This window comes from Polypterus senegalus, chromosome 4 (genome assembly GCF_016835505.1).
Source record: "Polypterus senegalus isolate Bchr_013 chromosome 4, ASM1683550v1, whole genome shotgun sequence".
Taxonomy (NCBI): Eukaryota; Metazoa; Chordata; class Cladistia; order Polypteriformes; family Polypteridae; genus Polypterus; species Polypterus senegalus.
In genome coordinates this window covers 233,700,353-233,720,506 of record NC_053157.1, presented here as the reverse complement: position 1 = coordinate 233,720,506, position 20,154 = coordinate 233,700,353, and the positions used below count along the sequence as shown (strand labels likewise).

Below are 20,154 nucleotides of genomic sequence, written 5' to 3'. Positions count from 1 at the left end.
TAGTGTTTGGTAGACTTTTACTTTATCTCATTTACTGTTGTTCCCGGCGGTGTTGCAGTTTTTCCCATTTCTAATTTTTATGTAGCATGTTCACAAATTAGTCATTGGGAAAATGTATATATTTTGGCTCCAGAAGGACAAACCAAAAATGTTGTATATAAAGAAGCTCTATAAGTTGCATGTAGATACATAATTATTCCAACTCCAGTGACTGCAGCGAAGCGCACGAGCTCTGCTAGTAAAGTTATAAAGCACAAGACAGGACTTTTTCCTATTAAGACGGAACATTTATAGTTTATCGTTAAGTTATTGGACCATTTCAGTCATGTGAGGTTTTCATTAGAACCTCGGTTATCATTTATTCCATTGTAAATGAGCAGCTACTAGGGTACTGGCACTTGGACATGACATTGACATGTACTCTAATAACGTGTAAGCCGTGTTACTAAATTTTTATTTTTCATTACATTTTATTTCTAAGCATGCTCCAGCAGACCCCCCGTGACCCTGTAGTTAGGAAACAGTGGGTTGGATAATGGATGTTATCAAATTTTAAGTTGTTTCTAAACAACAGTGTACAGATTTTTAAACAGAGTTCGTATCATAGGCTCATAGCAAGTAGCGAGCCACGTACTCAGACAACGAATACAACGGGCTGAGTGGGTCGACGTCGTCACCTCACTCGTTGAAGGATTTCCGGGCCTGTTTTGAGACCCAGTCTACTCTTGCTTACAGGAGAGAGTGCAATGGCAGGCAGGCGAGAGAGGTAGGTCCTTACAGAGCGCACGCCAGCAATCACCTCAGTGGATAGGCGAGTATCTGAAGGAGAGGGCAGCGCCACTGCCTGCTCCCTGATTTGGGAACGAGAGGATGTCAGCAGGGATTGGGCACCACAATCACCCTTCGTCCTACAAAACCGAAGAATGGACACTACAGTAGTGGTCAAAAGTTTCGGCCCTGATGCAAATGTTGCGTTTTGCAAAATTTGTGGCGGCGATTCACATTGTGTGCAGAGTGATCAGAGGCATATTCATTCATTGCATAAAAAAAGGTCAGTTTGTTACAAAAACTCATTTTGACTTAGGACACAAAATGATCTGCTAAAAGTGTCCATCTAATGCATTCCACGTCTTGTCCTAAAGAGTCTGCTACAGAATGGTGTTGCCACCCGTGCTCAGTATTGGCAGCAGGTTGCTGTGGGTGAGGCCAAGATCTTTGGACAATGGCCTTGTGTCAAGAAGGGCAACGAGAAAAACGTCAAGGACAAATTAGAATTCTGCAGGAAGTACAAGGAGTGGACAGCACAAGTCCTTTTTGCGGATGAATCCTCCTTCCGACTGTTTTAGGACTTCTAGAAAATCAGAGGAGGAAAAGGTGAATGCTACCATGAGTCCTGTGCCACTGTGCCAAGAGTGAAGCATCCCGAGACCATCCATGGGTGGGGTTGCTTCTCATCCAAGGCAGTGGGCCCACTCACCATTCTGCCCAAGACCACTGCCATACATAAAGAATGGCATCAAAATGCCTTCCAGCAGCAACTTTTCCCAACAATCCAGGCACAATCTGGTGATGATGATCTGCGTATTCTCCAGCACCGTGTCACAAAAGTGATAACCAAGTGGCTTGGAGATCAAAGTTTGGAAACTCCCCAGATGTTAATCCCATTTAGAACCTGTGGTTGGTCCTCAGAAAGTAGGTAGACAAGCAGAAGCCCACCAATTGTGATCAACTCCAAGCGCTAAAAAAAGGCAAGAATGGCTCACCATCAGTGAAATAATATCGACGTCAGAACGGCAAGCTTACGCCGGTGCTTCCTCACCAAGGGTTACTCTTTCACAAGAATAAACAAGTGAAGTCGTCACGCGTATTTAGCGACTCACTGGAAGAGGCAAGTGGGGTCGATCCGATGCATCTTATGCTCCGATATCTCACTCTCCATCATCGTTGTGTGTGCGCTAATTGGAATCGCATAACCATTGATTACGGCAAAAAGTGTTATGTAATTGCATCGGTTTGGAGGGATTATTGTACTGTCACCTGAGCACGTGTGCAAAAATGTGAAGAAATTCACTTTGTCAAAAATCAGTTGCAAGATTTGACCCAGACAAACAAACGGGCAGAGGAGTCGAGTTAAATAAAATTGTTTAATAATAATAATAATAATAATAATAACAACAACAACATCTTGATCCCCATTGTAGTTACCGCTGCATCACGGTTAACGTCCTATGACAGAGAAGTTTGGACAACTGTTTAAAAAAAGTTTAATAAAGGAGGGAAGATTTTACAACAGTGACAAATCACCCGCTGCACCAAACACGACTTCAAAACACAGCCAGTCACATTCTGCTACGCCTATTATTCACGCCGTTATTTTGAAAAACGCAAACTCCTTTAAGAATATCGATTCAGAAAATACGCGAATGTTAAGAGAAGCACGGCCACCTCGTATCAGTGTCTCGAGAACGCAAGTTAATCATCTGAGCACCACCGTGGTGGAAAGAAGAACAGATCATTTTGTGATATTTCCTGCAGCGACAGTGTGCACACGTTAGCAAGACAGACCATCGGGGTCCATCAGTTGCATTTCTCCTGGATGGATCCAGTTACTTATTTTTATTTATTTATTTATTTTTTTAAAGGAAAACCAGTCTGCCCAAATCAGATTGCCGATTCCACGTAGGCCATTTCTTTGTGTCACAAGGCCTGTTTCAAGAGTCATTCGGGTGACTGAGCCGTTATTGGGACGCGTTTTGAGCAGCACTGCTTAATTAACAGCTTAGCTCTAAAGTGCACGAAAATGGATGGAGAAAGACCAAACTGGATTTATGAAAGGCCGACACTTAGCGTCCAATCTTCAACGTCTGTTTAATGTAACATATTAAGCCGCAAAGTCAAACAACCCAGAGATAATATTACCGTTGAATGCTGAAAAACCATTTGATATGATTGAATAGAACTACCTTTCAACTACATTTGGGTTTGAGCCGAACATTTGTGCATGGATCAAACTACTGTACACCAATCCAGAAGCTCCAGTTTGTATTAACAACATTTATTCAGACTACTTTAAACTAGAACGTGGTACCAGACAAGGCTGCACCTCATCACCCCTACTTTTTGCAATTGCCATTGAACCACTGGCAGTTCACTGTCGAAATGCTTATCAGATAAAAGGGGATTATCAGAGAAGGACTCGAACAGACTGCGGTGGGCTAGCATCCTGCCCGGGGATTGTTTCCTGCCTTGCGCCCTGTGTTGGCTCCAGTAGACCCCCGTGACCCTGTAGTTAGGATATAGTGGGTTGGATAATGGATGAATGGATGGACTTGAACAGAAAATATCACTATATGCAGATGATATGGTACTGTATATATCAGACCCACAAAATACTGTGCCTGCAGTCCTAACAGAATTTCAAAAGATCTCTGGTCTCAGAACTAATTTGAATAAAAGTGTACTCTTCCAAGTGAATTCTCAAACACACAAGATTAGATTAGACTCCATCCCTTTTATCATCACAGGTCAGTTTAAACACCTAGGGGTAAACAGCACAAGTAAACATACAGCTCTTTATCACCAAAATTTTGCCGTCTGTATGGAACAACTTGAACAAGACTTGCTATAGATGGTCAACCCTTCATCTCACTTTAGCAGGAAGAATCAACGTTGTCAAGATGAATATCCTACCGAAGCTTCTCTTTTTATTTCAAAACATTCCAATATACATCAATAAATCGTTTTTAATGAAATTAGATTCAACCATAACCTCATTTATTTGGAACTCAAAACATCCCGTATCTAAAGGGTGACCCTACAAAGACCTAAGACAGAAGGTGGCATGGTTCTACCAAACTTTCAGTTTTATTACTGGGCAGCAAACATACAAACTATAAAAAAACCTGGACATGGACACACACACAGTCATATGGAAAAAGTTTGGGATCCCCTCTCAGGATGCGTAATAATTGACTCTCCTTTCAACAAAAAAGATAACAGTGGTATGTCTTTCAGTTCCTTGGAACATCTGAGCACTGGGGTGTTTTTCCGAACAAAGATTTTTAGTGACGCAGTATTTAGTTGTACGAAATGAAATCAAATGTGAAAAACTGGCTGTGCACAAATGTGGGTCCCCTTGTCATTTTGCTGATTTGAAGGACTGTCACTGCTCAATGCTGATGACTTGCAACACCAAATTGGTTGGATCAGCTGGTTAAGCCTTGAACTTCATAGACACGGGTGTTCAAAGGTATTTAAGGTGGTCAATTGCAAGTTGTGGTTCCTTCCCTTTGACTCTCCTCTGAAGAGTGACAGACAGCATGGGATCCTCAAAGCAACTCACCAAAGATCTGAAAACAAAGATTGTTCAGTCTCATGGTTTAGGGGAAGGCTACAAAAAGCCATCTCAGTGGTTTGAACTGTCAGTGTCAAGTGTAAGGAATGGAATCAGGAAATGGAAGGCCACAGGCACAGTTGCTGTTAAACCCAGCAGGTCAGGCAGGCCAAGAGAAATACAGGAGCGGCATATGGACAGGATTGTGAGAATGAGTACAGACAACCCACAGATTACCTCCAAAGACCTGGAATTGAAGAGTCACAGTGTGGGTGAGGAACGATCTCCACAGTCTGTCTATGGAACCAATGTAAGAAGTACTTCAAGATAGAGAAGCTCTTATCTGCGGCTCCTCTGCATGATAACCACCTTTTTCAACCCTCTCGGACATATTCAGTTTTTAATGTCTGGAAAACACTTGGGATTAAATCACCTAGAGATCTGTACATAGACGACGTCTTTGCATCCTATGAACAATTACACTCCCAATGTAACTTTCCAGAAACACATTTCTTGCACTACCTTCAAATCAGAAAGTTTGTTAAATAGAACCTGCCCAATTTTCCTCACCTCCCACCTTCCTCTATGCCGGAAAAAATATTGCTCAGTTTCGAGGACTCATTTCTGTTATATACAAAACCATTTTACAGTCCCTCCTTTTCAAAGATCCCAGAAGACAATGGGAGAAGGATCTCTCACTCAACATCTCAGAAAAGGTAGCAATGCACGAGCTCCATATGTGCAAAGCATGCAATTATTCAAGTCAACATTATCTCTCTTGTTTAAAATTGTCCAAAATGTTTCCAGGGCAACATCCAACCTGCGAACGTTGCAATCAAGTTCCAGCCTCACATGTTCTGGGCCTGCGCCAAATTAACATCATTCTGGACCAAAATATTTAAATGCCTATCAGACAGCCTTGGTGTCACAACTCCTCCTAATCCACTAACAGCTGTGTTTGGTGGGCTTACAGAGGGGCTTTAAAGTGGAGAAAGACAAACAATAAGAATAGAAGAAAAGGTTTTGTCTCGTCCTCGTGACCACTCATGCACCGAGTTCTTGTCAAACACGACATGCCGAGGGGGTCCTACAGTCACTAGTGCAAGTTACTGTGACTCGATGGAGATCAGTGTGAAGCCTGCCATTCGATCCAAGCGGCGGGGACTGTGGTCTCAGGGAGTCTTCTTGCTACAAGACAATGGCCGCCCGCGCCCGTCCACCCACACACTGCAGGGGCTTGTCTGGAGAAACTGAAGTTTGAGGCGACGCCACATCCTCCTTATTCTCCAGATTTGGCACTGTGTGATTTCCAACTTTTTTGCACCATTAATCAAAACAGCACCTTTTATTGGCTAACTAAAAAGATTACAATATGCAAGCTTTCGAGGCAACTCAGGCCCCTTCTTCAGGCAACACGTAATCTCATTATTACATCTCGCCTGAAGAAGGGGCCTGAGTTGCCTCGAAAGCTTGCATATTGTAATCTTTTTAGTTAGCCAATAAAAGGGGTCTTTTTGCTTGACTTTTCTCTACCTCCATAATGGCCAACACGGTACAACACCTTAGTACTACAATGCATCTGGGTGGTTTGTTGATTCAAGACAGATGATGACGTGAAGAAAGTGGTGCACGAGTGGTTGGCCGGACATGACCAAACTTTTTATTCTGCTGGCACTGCCAGGCAGGTGGCGCAAGTGCATTGAGAAGGGTGGAGAGGACATTGAGAAATGACAGCATCGGTTTTGTTCAGGTTCATACCATTTTCTGACTGTAGCTTGACTCCCCCCTCGTATTTTCAAAAACCGGGTGTCAAGTTGCCAGGGATTCTTTTTCCGGTTTATTACAATTCACCGAATGCGGCTTCAACCAGCGTTCCGTTTTACAAGCCTGCTTTCGTGCCGAGCTGCACACACCAATTAAATGAAACGAAACGGCGTGAATAAGGTTCGGCTGCTAGGACTGGCATCACTCATCCAAACAAACTGAGAAGGTTTTCCGACTTTGCACTGCGTCGTGCCGTGGAAAATTAACTCCAAGAGTTTACAAGTTTGTAAAATCACTTCTGCATTAATGGGAGATTGTACAAATATTATATTTTTGTTTTCCTCAAAGTAACAAAACACAAATCATCCCTTCTGAGAAAAATGTAAATCCACGAATATTTAACTAAATATTATCCTTTACATCACTGCGACACATAAAAGCAGACCAGCGTGGCCCCAGCCGCGTGGGGTTCCATGTTGCCATTTTGTACTTTTAAAATTCTCCTTATACAGTTCCTTATTTTAGGAATGTGCTTGCTTCACATACCCCTTGGGTTAGGGTTAGGGGTACAGTGCTCCTGGAGCAATCAAAGGTTAAGGGCCTTTGCTCAAGGCCCCAACAGAGTAAGATCCCCTTTTGGCAGTAACAGGGATTCGAACCGGCGACCTTCCGGATACCACTGCAGATCCTCAGAGCCACCACTGCGCCCCTTACACATTTTGATCATTTTCACGGCTTTTGGATTCTTTTTTAATTTTTAATTAACGTAATGAACAGCGGTCTCGTTCATGTCATATTTACAGCCCACAGAGGTGAAGGGATGTCCAGCTTTTGTCAGTTCCACAAATTGTGCTTTGTCTTTTTTTTTTTTTTTTAATCTGCAGGCTCACTAAGCACTAGGACTTTGAGCAGGTCTATGAAAGCAGCACCGCAGACATCGGTCAGTTTGATTTAGCAGTAGGTGCGGAGACTTAGAACTGCACTGCAGGTGCATGTAGCGATCAATAAATTGTACACTGGTCGCAAAGTGTGAGCAAAAACCATCTGGTGCCAATCTGTCGCTAATGAACCGGCACATCATTAACTCATTTCTCACTATATATAAAATCCAACATCTGTATGTCTGTCTGTCCTACTTAATGGATTTAGATCGTTTTTTTTTTTTTTTCTATAAGTTGTTTGAACATTCCGATTGATTTTGCGACTTTCTCATTGTGCTAAGTATCATAGTTTGCTTGTGGTACGGATATATTTGCGTGAATCAGAGAGAGAGCCGCAGCGGGCCGGTGGGGTGGGGTGGCGGGTCCCTCCTCACTCACGCGTCAGCCTCAGGGCGTATCTCGCATCTGCTTTGCTAGCGAATGAGAGATCTACTTAACACTTGAATTACCACAGCCTACGAAAAAAACTCGTAGATCTGTCCCACCTTAAATCCCTTTGCACCTCTCCATCAGTGTCTTTTGTCCTGTAAATGTGTCGATAAGCAGCCTGCTATCACATCCCCCACCCCGCACAGTTTTCTCAGCTCAAGTCTTTACCTGCATGTCAGTTGCTTAGAGTTGTATAGAGAGTGAGAAGTCAAGCAAAATGACACCTTTTATAAATACTTTATCGTTATTTGGAACACATGCATTTCATGTGTGTTACGTGTCTACAATGATCTATGTAAACACATTGTTAAAACATAAACATTTTTCATGTTTTAGTAATAGACAAAATGCAGACATGAAGTGTATAATGTGTGGAGCCTGAAGTCCAAATATCAATAAAATACTTTCACAAAAGGTACAAATATAACACAACAAGCACGCTTTTATTCAAAATTATAACTGCATAAAAAGAACCCGCGTTAGGATGCGACATTGACACACATTTACTACGACTGCTTCAGTGGCGCAACGGTATCAACTGTTGACTATGTGGACGAAACCTCAGACCCGACAGCAGGTGTGGTTATAAAGCAGCTTTATTTTCAGAGTCACAGTGAGAAGAGTTTCAGAAAAGCAGACAATCAAATATACATGACAGCGTCAGGGCTCTTCTGAACCCCGTCTGTTGGGTGGGGTCCAGTTTTATACCCCTAGAATGCGTGATTTAATATCATTATAAAATGTAACAGTCAACACTTTATTATACATAATCCTTGAGCCCCTTCAATGTCCCTTATGCAACTTGATTTCTTGGCCCCTTTTGTTATGGCGTTCAGATGTAAGCTAAGGGACAACGTGATAAGGCAGACTCATGTGTGGAATGCTCAGACCTTGAGTCCTTTGCACTAACATTTTTCTGTTTGCTAAAACAAAGCATGCTGTTACTTGGTTTCGTAAAGCTTACTTCTCAGACATGAATTAGTACAAGGGAACGAAGAGAACATTCGTCTTCCACAACTGGTAATCAAAGCTTCACGGGTTCGACCCCCAGACAAGTCAGTTTTGAGAAGTGAGCTGCTCTTATTCTTACTATTATAGAATAAAAACATACATTTGATTTCAGTCTGTAACAGCCAGTGTAATTTATGATACTTGTAAAGTTTAGCTTTTTTTTTTTTTTTTTTTTAATTCAGTTTTATTCTCTCAGTCGCGTTCACGATCCCACTCCCCCCTCACTGCTGTTTTCACATAAATAAAAAAAAAAAAAAACAAAGCTAATACGAGTATCATAAATCACACCGGCTGTTACAGACTGGAATCAAATGTAGGTTTTTATTCTAAAATAGTAAAAATATGAGCAGCTCACTTCTCAAAATGGACTCGTCGGGGATCGAACCTGTGAAGTTTTGATTACCAGTCAACAGTTGATACCACTGAAGCGGTCGTAATGCGTGTCAATGTCGCACCCGAATGCAGGTTCTTTTTCTGTAGTTATATTTTTGAATAGAAGCGCACTTGTTTTGTTATATTAGTACCTTTTGTAAAAGTGTTTCTTTGATATTTGAACTTCAGGCTTCACACATTATACACTTCATGTCTACATTTTGTCAATTATTACTAAAACATGAAAAACGTTTGTTTTAACGATGTGTTTACATAGATCGTTGTAGACACGTAACACACGTGAAATGCATGTGTTCCAAATAACGATATAGTATTTATAAAAGGTGTCATTTTGCTTGACTTCTCACTCTATACAACTCTAAGCACTGCCACGCAGGTAAAGACGTGAGCTGAGAAAACTGTGCGGGGTGGGGGATGTGATGATAGGCTGCTTACTGTTTGTTGCTTATCAACACATTTAAAGACGCTGATGGAGAGGTGAGAAGCGATTTAAGGTGGGACGGATCTACAAGCTTTTTCGTAGGCTCTGGTAATTCTAGTGTTAACGGATTTAGATTGTTTTTTTTTCTGTAATTCGTGTGAACATTCTGGTTGATTTTGTGACTTCTCTCATTGCGCTAAGTATCATAGTTTGCTTGCGGCAGCAATTTATTTGAGTGAATCTGAGAGAGAGAGGCTGCGGGCGGGACCCTCCTCATTCATGCGTCAGCCTTGGGGCGTACCTTTCAGCCGCTTAGCTAGTGAATGAGAAAACTACTTAATGGATTTAGATTGGGTTTTTTTAATCTAGAATTTGCTTAAACATTCCGGCCAATTTTGCAAAGTCACGCCAAAATTCATAGTTCGCTTGCAGAAGTGATATATTCGTGCTATTTCAAGACAGAGGCGGCAGGTGAGGGGAAGCGGGTGGGGCCCTCCTCACTCACGCTCCAGCCTTGGGGCGTATCTTACATCTGCTTAGTTAGCGAACGAGAGAACTACTTAACGGATTTGGATTTTTTTTTTTCTAGAATTTGCTTGAACATTCCGGTTGACTTTGCGACTTCTCTCATCATGTTATGAATCACAGTTTGCTTGCAGGAGAGATATATTGACACTAATCCGAGACAGTAGATGCCAGCTGGTTGGGGAGGGGGGGTTTTAGCGTGACATCAGGAGTACGGAGCTCCTCACCATCCTGTTTCACTACTATACGGGCAGAGTTGCGGAGCACGGCTAGTTATAGATATTAATTTGTTTAGATTGCCAGTGCCATACTATTTTTCCTACTGGGAGGTTAAGTTTTTACACTCCGAAAACTAACACAAGCATTCAGACAAAGTGAAAAACATGATAACTTTTCTATAAAGTATATAAACTCAATATAGTCAAAATGTGCCATTCAAAAAGTTTTTCAAACCAGCAAGTGACATCCCCAAACACCCCCAATAGTAGTAGCTGTACAAAATAAGAACGCAAGAAATGTGACAAATGAGAGGAAGGAGATCATTCAGGCCATCAAGCTGGTTTGTTAAGATAAGTGCTAAAATGTCCCAATGTCTAATTCATGAACTTCTTAAAATAATTTGTAAGTGTCCCACTAAAAGGATTTAAACACATACCGTGTGACATTAAATTAAACACAAGGAAATGATCCATCACGGGTGCCACCTTCTGGTCCTTTTGTCTTCCAAGCTCATTGTGTGGTAGCTCCTGAGTGAAACACCCCGACAGCGGACATCCCACACCTTTTCCATGCCTGGTACTGTAGCTGTTCTGAACGCAGTTTCTGTCCAGTGTGTATTGTTACGTGTTGTTGAGCCGTACCTTTTTGTACAAATCTTTTTTATGCCCCCCCATATTCAGAACATCAATACTAGTTCTCTCAGGTTGAATTCCTCCAAATGGGTTTTGGGCACTATCAGTCATCATTTAGGCAGGACATTTCTGTTGAAGTAACATCAAGTGCTGTTATGGCGACTGAAGGATTAAAAAGCACTAAAAAAAAAATCATGTACATTTGCAGCAAAGGCTTCATGTAGCACCTCAAATTGTCCCTACTGACGTCTCTTCTTGCCGTTCATACAGAGTGATGGTAGATGTCAGGAAGACGAGAAATCCTGGACATTTCTTTTGATGAGACCCGTTGACCTTAGCACCCTAACACGGTTTCAGTTTTGTTTGTTTTTTTTCCCCACCGCTAGCTCAGCTCTGATTTTCTTCTCACCGGTATGAATTTGCGCATGTCGCTGAAGAGAGCTACTGTCAGAGAATCGCTTGCTACATACAGAACAGACATATGGCTTCTCTCCAGTATGAATTTTTGCATGACGCCGGAGACTGTTAAGGTAAATGAACTGTTTGCCACATTCAGAACATGAATATGGCCTTTCTCCACTGTGAACTTGCATGTGTCCTTGAAGACCACTGTGATTAGAGAATCGTTTGCCACATTCTGAACAGCAATATGGCTTCTCCCCTGTATGAATGCGTGCATGCTCCAGAAGATTGCCATTTTGAAAGAATCGTTTGCCGCACTCAGAACAGGAATATGGCTTTTCTCCAGTGTGAAATCGCGTGTGCCTCTGAAGATGGCTACTGTTTGAGAATTGCTTGCCACATTCCGAACATCTATATGGCTTTTCTCCAGTGTGGATTCTTATGTGGGTCTGAAGACTGCTTATTTGGGAGAATTGCTTGCCACATTCAGTACAACAGTGAGGCTTCTCTCTTGTGTGAGTTCTGATGTGATTCTGTAAGCTGCTTCTTTGTATGAATCGTTTGCCACATTCACTACAACAATAAGGCCTTTCTCCACTGTGAATTCTTAAGTGGCTATAAAAATTACCTACAAGTGAGAATCTTTTCCCACATTCGGAGCAGCAGTAAGGTCTCTCTCCAGTGTGAATTTTTTTATGATCTCGAAAACTGCCATTATGAGAAAATCTTTTGCCACATTCGGCACAGCTGTATGGCTTCTCTCCAGTATGAACACGTGTGTGCCGCTGCAGAGCACTGTCGCTAGGGAATCGTTTACCGCACTCTGCACAACAGTGGGGTTTTTCTCTAGTGTGAATTCTTTTATGTCTGTATAGGCTAGTTTGGTGTGGAAATAGTTTGCCACAATCAGAACAGGCATATGAATTATGAAATGAATGAATCAAGTTATCTTTACAGTTAGATTTGTTTTTTAAAAAATTCCCACCCACTCGGCTGGCGTGCAATTCCTTTAGTTCTGTAGTATACGCTTGATGTTGGTCAGTGTTGGTGGCTTCTGGCTGTGATAGTTCAACAGGGGTCAGGTCCAAATCCTCTGATCCGCTTGTCGAGTTGTTCTTAGTCTTCTCCTTGTCCTGATTGTGTTGAAGTCCACACTGAAGAGACACCTGAGCAAATGAAGGTAGGGAGGAGCTGCATTTCTCAAGGAAATCTGCAATACACAAACAGTTTCAATTATTATTTTTTTTAAATAAATTCTAAAATACTAGCCATGTAAGCCCGTGCTGTAAAACGCCTGGGGTCCTAGAAAATATTGAAATTGTCAGAAAAAAAAAAAATAGAAATGTAGAGATGTGAGGTAATTGAATTAGTCTGGGCGTCTCTTTCCTAGGAGGATTCGTTTTGCCAATGTGCTCACATCGCTTGTGTATCAGCAGCTAAGCAACTTTGTCTTGCTTTGGAGGTGTTGTTGCTGACGTGCTCGCCTCGCTTGTGTATCAGAGGCCAGAGGAAAAGTAAAAGGGATGCCATTTTACCGATGTGCTTGCCCCAGTTCTGTAATAGCGGATAAGCGAGTGACTGTCTCTTCGGATGTTTCGTTTTGCCAACTTGCTGGCCTCGCTTGCACACCCTCGGAGGTTAGCCCAACTCCACCTATCACTTTTGGGCCAGACAGACACACACACACACACACACACACACACACACACTTCCACGCATAGACGCTTATATGCAAGATATATTTATCACACTGGTTTGGTGTTACCGCCTCACACCTCAGTTCCAATCCTGCTCTGTCCATTGTGTGTGTGCGAGTGGACTTAGAAATTCTCCTGCTCTTTACTCATTTTTTTCTCATATCCTTCCCAATCCCAAAGATCTGTCTGCTGTGATCATCACCGTTGGGTGTGGCTGAATCTGGATGTGTGTGTCAGAGTGCCCTGCAGTGCACTGGAGTCCACTTCAACAGCTGCCTGTGACCGAGGAGAAGAAGTGAATGTATGAATGGCACTTGATAAGTGCAGCTGAAGAAGTGCGTCTTTCTTGTGGATTTAGGCCGACTTGAATGTAAGCCCTTCCATGTCCAGTGGTCACTACTGCTCCCGTAGTCTTTTGTTATTTTCACTGCTCTTACTAATCATCCTTGTTTTCCCGATGTTCAATGCAGGGTAGAGAGGTGAAGGAACATGTCGCCTTCAATGATAGAATAAGACAAAACTCTGGAGTTGACTCCATCTTATTAATATTGTCTTACTATTCGTCCATCAGACCTTACTTTATTCTTTGTTATTGAGTATTGCCTAATCTTATTTTTACATTTCTACTGTTTATAAACTTTTCTTTCTTCATCTTGTAAAGCACTTTGAGCTACATCATTTGTGTGAAAATGTGCTATAAAAATAAACTACAGGGAACTACAGGTCTGACATTGTGGTCAGCAGCACAGGAAAGCCGCAGGGGACTGGACTTTCTCTGGTCCTGTTCAGCCAACATACATCAGACTTCCAATACAACTCAAAACAAAAGTTCGCTGACGACACTGCTATCGTGGGCTGCATCAGGAGTGGGCAGGAGGAGGTGTATAGGAACCCAATCAAGGACTTTGTTAAATGGTGCGACTCAAACCACTTACACCTGAACACCAGCAAGACCAAGGAACTGGTGGTGGATTTTAGGAGGCCCAGGCCCCTCATGGACCCGTGATCATCAGAGGTGACTGTGCAGAGGGTACAGACCTATAAATACCTGGGAGTGCAGCTGGATGACAAATTAAACTGGACTGCCAATACTGATGTTCTGTGTAAGAAAGGTCAGAGCCGACTATACTTCATTAGAAGGCTGGCGTCCTTCAACATCTGCAATAAGATGCTGCAGATGTTCTACCAGATGGTTGTGGCGAGCGCCCTCTTCTATGCGGTGGTGTGCTGGGGAGGCAGCATAAAGAAGAGGGACGCCTTGACAAACTGGTGAAGAGGGAAGGCTCTATTATAGGCACGGAGCTGGACAGTTTGACATCCGTGGCAGAGTGACGGGCGCTTAGCAGGCTCCTGTCAGCCATGGAGAATCCACTGCATCCACTGAACAGGATCATCTCCAGACAGAGGAGCAGCTTCAGCGACAGACTGCTGTCACCGTCCTGCTCCAGTGACAGACTGAGGAGATCGTTCCTCCGCCACACTATGAGACTCTTCAGTTCCACCCTGGGGGAGTAAATGCTAACATTATATAAAGTTGTCTGTTTTACCTGCATTTTCCTCTTGGGATTATTAAATTCTATCTATCTCTACCTAAATGTTGTTCCCATGTACCTCCACCATGACGCACTGTGGCGCAACAGAGAGGGGCCGGGGGAGCAGATGACCTACAGCAATGGTAATCAGGGACATGAATTTGAGCATTCGATTCTGTCTTGTGATTTCTCTGATCAAGTTTAGATGATTTACAAACCTAACATAACTTAAAAAGAAGTCAATCTGTATGTTCTCTTACACTTCTAAAGCCCAGTGGTGCAGTGGTTAGCACATCCGCTCACGGCTCCAGCTTGGTGCTTTATGGAGTCACCATATTTTTTTTTCTGTGGGGTTTGTGTATGGGGCAGCTCAGTAACATCAACTGGAATCTGGCCGATCAGTTTGGTCTTTTCTGGTGTCTCATTGTTCCAGTGTCCTGTGGTCAGATCCTGGTCCACACGGACTTCACATGCTCTCTGTATCTCTCAAGGTTTCCTTAGTTCTTTCACATTCTCATAAAATGTGCAGGTCAGGTGGACTGGGGGTTCTAAACTGGTCCAATGTAGGGGAAGAGGCCCGAGATGGACTGGACTGGCACTCCTGCTGTCTTATGTTGCTACCCCAATGTCATGTGTGACTCTGAACTAAAGAATATTATGGGATGCTACCCGTATGTGTTTAGTTCTAACTGGGACCCTGAATCACTGAACATTCCCTACATATTCTGCAGGTGTGTGTTACATAATAATCAGTATAAAATGTCAGAGCTGTGTTTTACAAACCCACTTTTTGTGTGACGATGCAAGTCTATGGTCACCCTGAAATGCTCGGCCCAGCATTACAAAATGACAGAAGTCTCAGGACCAAAATCACTCCAAGACATTAAGCTGCATAGATGGAAGGATTTTAGGATATTTTTTTAGTTGTGCACATCCCATAATTGGAGCACAGAGCTTGTAACAGCACTATTTCATTAAACACAGTACTGGTAATGTTTTATTGCTAAAATGACAAGCTTTATATGGAAAATGTCATGTGTTGGACACTTTCACGTTCTTGAGTTCTCACAAACCTTTACAGTTCGTTACTCGTCAGGTCAGCTATTGTTAAGTTGCTACGCACCCGAGCAGCTCGTCTCTATTTGTGCATCTCACTCTCAAGTCCATCTACTGAAAACACCAAAACAAACACAGGCAGAACTTGTACAATGTGACCAGTTACCCTTTTCCTTTCCAATTAACCACATTACTTACTTGTTCCAACACTGCCCGGTGAACGATGCCCTTCTCCAACTCTCCAGTTTCCTTTATTGAGTTTCTCCTCAAACTCTGAGGACTCAGATTTCAGCTCCACAGAATTCTGCTGGGCAGACACTTGTCCCATATTGGTGTCCCAATGCTGCAAAGTGGACTGGGATTCTCCAAGAATCTCCTGTTTGAAGTCGTTCCCGCTTTCAAGGTGTTGCAGATCAGGACAAACTGAGAAATCCTCCAGGTCTTCCACTTTAACTTCAACGAGCTCCTCCTTACACTCCACCTCTTTAAAAACGAAAGGACTTTCTTCGCAGCACTCTGTCTTCACGTGCAAATCCTTGGGGGCGCCCTCCATACGATCCTCTTGATTAATGTGTGCCATTGCTCAGTGTGTAGAAGTGTCTGCTCTGCTCTTCTCTTCTCAAATGGACCGCTCCAGGCGAAAGGCCATCAGGCAGCTCTTTGTATGGGAAGGAGGCTCTGCTTTGCCTGTCGAAATAAAAGTAACAGAATGAATTCATCACATCACTAAAATGTAACTTGAGCACATTTCAGGCTTAATCTTTCAGATAATAACAGAGAAGAGAAAACTGGCAGGTACATTTTCATAAGAGATTTGAAATGATGTGAACCCTCCATGTTAATCTACGCAGGTCTCAGACATACAGTCATATGAAAAAGTTTGTGAACCCCTCTAAGCCTGCATAATAATTGACTCTCCTTTCAACCAAAAAGATAACAGTGGTATGTCTCTCATTTCCTAGGAACATCTGAGCACTGGGGTGTTTTCTGAACAAAGATTTTTAGTGAAGCAGTATTTAGTTGTATGAAATGAAATCAAATCAAATCATATGTAAAAAACTGGCTGTGCACAAATGTGGGTCCCCTTGTCATTTTGCTGATTTGAATGCCTGTCACTGCTCAATGCTGATTACTTGGTTAAATGAGTTTGTTAAGCCTTGAACGTCATAGACAGGAGTGTCCAATCATGAGTGGTAAAAGGTATTTAAGGTGGCCAATTGCAAGTTGTGCTTCCTTCCCTTTGACTCTCCTCTGAAGAGTGACAGACAGCATGGGATCCTCAAACCAACTCTCAAAAGATCTGAACACAAAGATTGTTGAGTCTCATGATTTAGGGGAAGGCTACAAAAAGCCATCTCAGAGGTTTAAACTGTCAGTTTCAAGTGTAAGGAATGGAATCAGGAAATGGAAGGCCACAGGCACAGTTGCTGTTAAACCTCAGGTCTGGCAGGCCAAGTCAAATACAGGAGTGGCATATGGGCAGGATTGTAAGAATGAGTACAGACAACCCACAGATCACCTCCAAAGACCTGCAAGAACATCTCGCTGCAGATGGTGTATCTGTACATCGTTCTACAATTCACCACAATTTGCACAAAGAACATCTGTATGGCAGGGTGATGAGAAAGAAGCCCTTTCTGCAATCACACCACAAACAGAGTCGCTTGTTGTATGCCAATGTTCATTTAGACAAGCCAGATTCATTTTGGAGCAAAGTGCTTTGGACTGATGAGACAAAAATGGAGTTATTTGGTCAGAACAAAAAGCGATTTGCATGGCAGAAGAAGAACACCACATTCCAAGAAAAACACCTGCTACCTCCTGTCAAATTTGGTGGAGGTCCCATCATGCTGTGGGGCTGTGTGGCCAGTTCAGGGACTGGGGCCCTTGTTAAAGTCGAGGGTCGGATGAATCCAACCCGATATCAACAAATTCTTCAGGATAACGTTCAAGCATCAGTCACAAAGCTGAAGTTACGCAGGGGTTGGATATTCCAACAAGACAACGACCCAAAACACAGTTCGAAATCTACAAAGGCATTCATGCTGTGGGAGAAGTACAATGTTCTGGAATGGCCGTCACAGTCACCTGACTTGAATATCGAACATCGAAAATCTATGGGATGATTTGAAGCAGGCTGTCCATGCTTGGCAGCCATCAAATTGAACTGAACTGGAGAGATTTTGTATGAAGAATGGTCAGAAACACCTCCATCCAGAATCCAGACACTCATCAGAGGCTATAGGAGGACCGCGTCGAGAGGCAAAAGGAGGCTCCACTAAGTATTGATGTCATATCTCTGTTGGGGTGCCCACATTGTCTAATTTTGTTATGATGCATATTGTATATTTTCTGTTAATCCAATAAACTTAATGTCACCGCTGAAATCCTACTGTGTCCATAAGGCATGTCGATTACTTAAAGGAAGTTCAGCCAATGATAAACAAAAATCCAACGAATTAAGAGGGGGGTCCCAAACTTTTTAATCTAACTGTATATAAGAGAGATATATACTGCTCAAGAAAATGAAAGGCCCACTTTGAATGAGAGATTAGCATCAAGTCAATGACACTTGTGGGCTGTTGATCTGGTCAGTTCAGTAGCAGAGGGGCTTGTTCATCAGTTTCACCTGCTTTGGTGTTCATGAAATGGATAACAGGTGCACTAGAGGGTGGTCCAGATCTAATTATGCAACTTTTAATGCAATGCAGGAAAACAATACAAGAACAAAGAATTGTTTGAAATATCTTGTAATAAACGGAAATGCACTTACATTGAATTAATTCACTGATTTTCCATGTAATGTCCCACTTGTCCTCCATTCAGTCGGATACAGGCTTGGAGTAATAAACTTAAGTTATAGCGTAATGAAAATTGCATAATTAGATCTGGACCACCCTGTAGAGGGGAAACAATGAGACGACCCTCAAAACAGGAATGAATGGTTTCACAGCTGGAGGGAGGCCACTGAGATTTCTTCTGCCTCATCTGTTTTGTCACTACAGGTAGTTTTGCATTTGTCTACGGTCAGTGTCACTACTGGTAGCATGAGGCCATACCTGGACCCTACATAGTTTGGTGGCACACGTAGTCCAACTTCTCCAGGATGGCAGGCACATCAATACATGCCTCCCATTGCCAGAAGGTTTGCTGTGCCTCCCAGCACAGTCTCAAGGGCATGGGGGAGATTCCAGGAGACAGACAGGCAGTTACTCTAGGAGAACTGGACATCTTTACTAGAACGTCCTTAACCCATCAGCAGGACCCACTGGTATCTGCTCCTTTGGGCAAAGAGGAACAGGATGAGCACCGCCAGAGCCTACAAAATGACCTCCAGCAGGTGTTCAGAACACTGGTGTGAATGTCTCTGACCAAACAATCAGAAACAGACTTCATGAGGGCCCGACATCCTCTAGTGGGCACTGTGGAGCTCGATTTGTATTTGTCATAGAATACCAGAATTGGCAGGTCCACCACTGGCGGATGCCCTGTGCTTTTCACTGATGAGAGCAGGTTCACCCTGAGCACATGTGACAAACGTGAATGGGTCAGGAGAAGCCGTGGAGAACATTATGCTGCTTGTAACATTGTTCAACATGACTGCTTTGGAGGTGGGTCATTGATGGTATATCTGGGGAGGAATATCCATGGAGGAATGCACAGACCTCTACAGGCTAGACAACGACACCTTGACTGCCATTAGGTATCAGGATGAAATCCTTGGACCCCCCCTTGTCAGACCCTAGGCTGGTGCAGTGGCTTCTGGGATCCCCCTGGTGCACCACAATGCCCGACCTCATGTGTTTGTGAAAGGATGAAGGAATTGATCCCATTGACTGGCCCCCACGCTCACTCGCCTGACCTCAATCCAATAGAACACCTCTGGGTGGGACATTATGTTTGGGTCCATCTAACACCTCAGACTAACCAGGAGCTCAGTGATGCCCTGGTCCAGATCACCATCTGTTGTCTCATTAGGATGTTGTCAGGCATACATATAAGCACATGGGGCGGGGGTCATAAAAACTACTAGAATGATTTGGAGTTGCTGCAATGAAATTTCATCAAAATGGACTCGCCTGCCTGCCGCTGTATTATTTGTTCCCTTTGATTTTTGGGGTGTCTTTAAATTCAGCCCTCTCTATGTAGGTTGATCATTTTCATTTCCATCCTTTTGTTCCTATATACATACATACATACATACATACATACATACATACATACATACATACATACATACATACATACATATATCCTTCTATATAAAAGCGGTCGTGATTGTCCTTCCGTCCCGTGAGTGCTACGCAGGCGTGGAGTTTCACACACGCCCCGTCCATTTTGCAATGCACGATGGGATTTGTAGTTTCGTTTTTCCAGGTAAAAGATGATGTTCTACTCCAGACTGTGCGATATCTTCTTCTTCTTTCTTACTATATAAAAGCGGTCGGGATTGTCCTTCCGTCCCATGAGTGGAAAGCGTAGCGGTATTCCGCTTATCACAGACTTACTACTTTCAGCTTATGATGCAGGTTTACATGATGTGAGCAGAGTTCTGGTGCTCCCATCGTTCCCTTGCTTTTGTGTGCGTTGCGCTGGAAAAATAGACAAAATGATGTCTCTGGAAATAATTAATGTTGATGGAGTACAAATGCCTCATCGCGTAGTAAATATCAGGGGGGTTTCAAAAGGGCGACCTCAATATAGAAAAAACAGTTTAAATTTCATCACAAAAATAACAGAAACTATGAGTATTAAAGTAATACCGCTCAAATGCAATATAACCAAATTAATGAGTTTGT

At 42.9% G+C, this 20,154-nt stretch overlaps 1 protein-coding gene across 1 annotated transcript in view; it reads right to left on the bottom strand.

Annotated features, from left to right (window-relative positions):
- LOC120528175 (oocyte zinc finger protein XlCOF6-like) overlaps nucleotides 1-20,154 on the bottom strand; it is an 81,698-nt gene that overhangs the window by 49,944 nt on the left and 11,600 nt on the right. The window contains exons 2-3 of the mRNA XM_039752261.1: nucleotides 15,554-16,042; nucleotides 11,094-12,280 (exon numbers count right to left, since the gene is read on the bottom strand). Coding sequence (XP_039608195.1) covers nucleotides 11,094-12,280; nucleotides 15,554-15,935 — 1,569 coding nt within the window. The 5' untranslated portion in view covers nucleotides 15,936-16,042. The remainder of the gene's footprint in view (nucleotides 1-11,093; nucleotides 12,281-15,553; nucleotides 16,043-20,154) is intronic.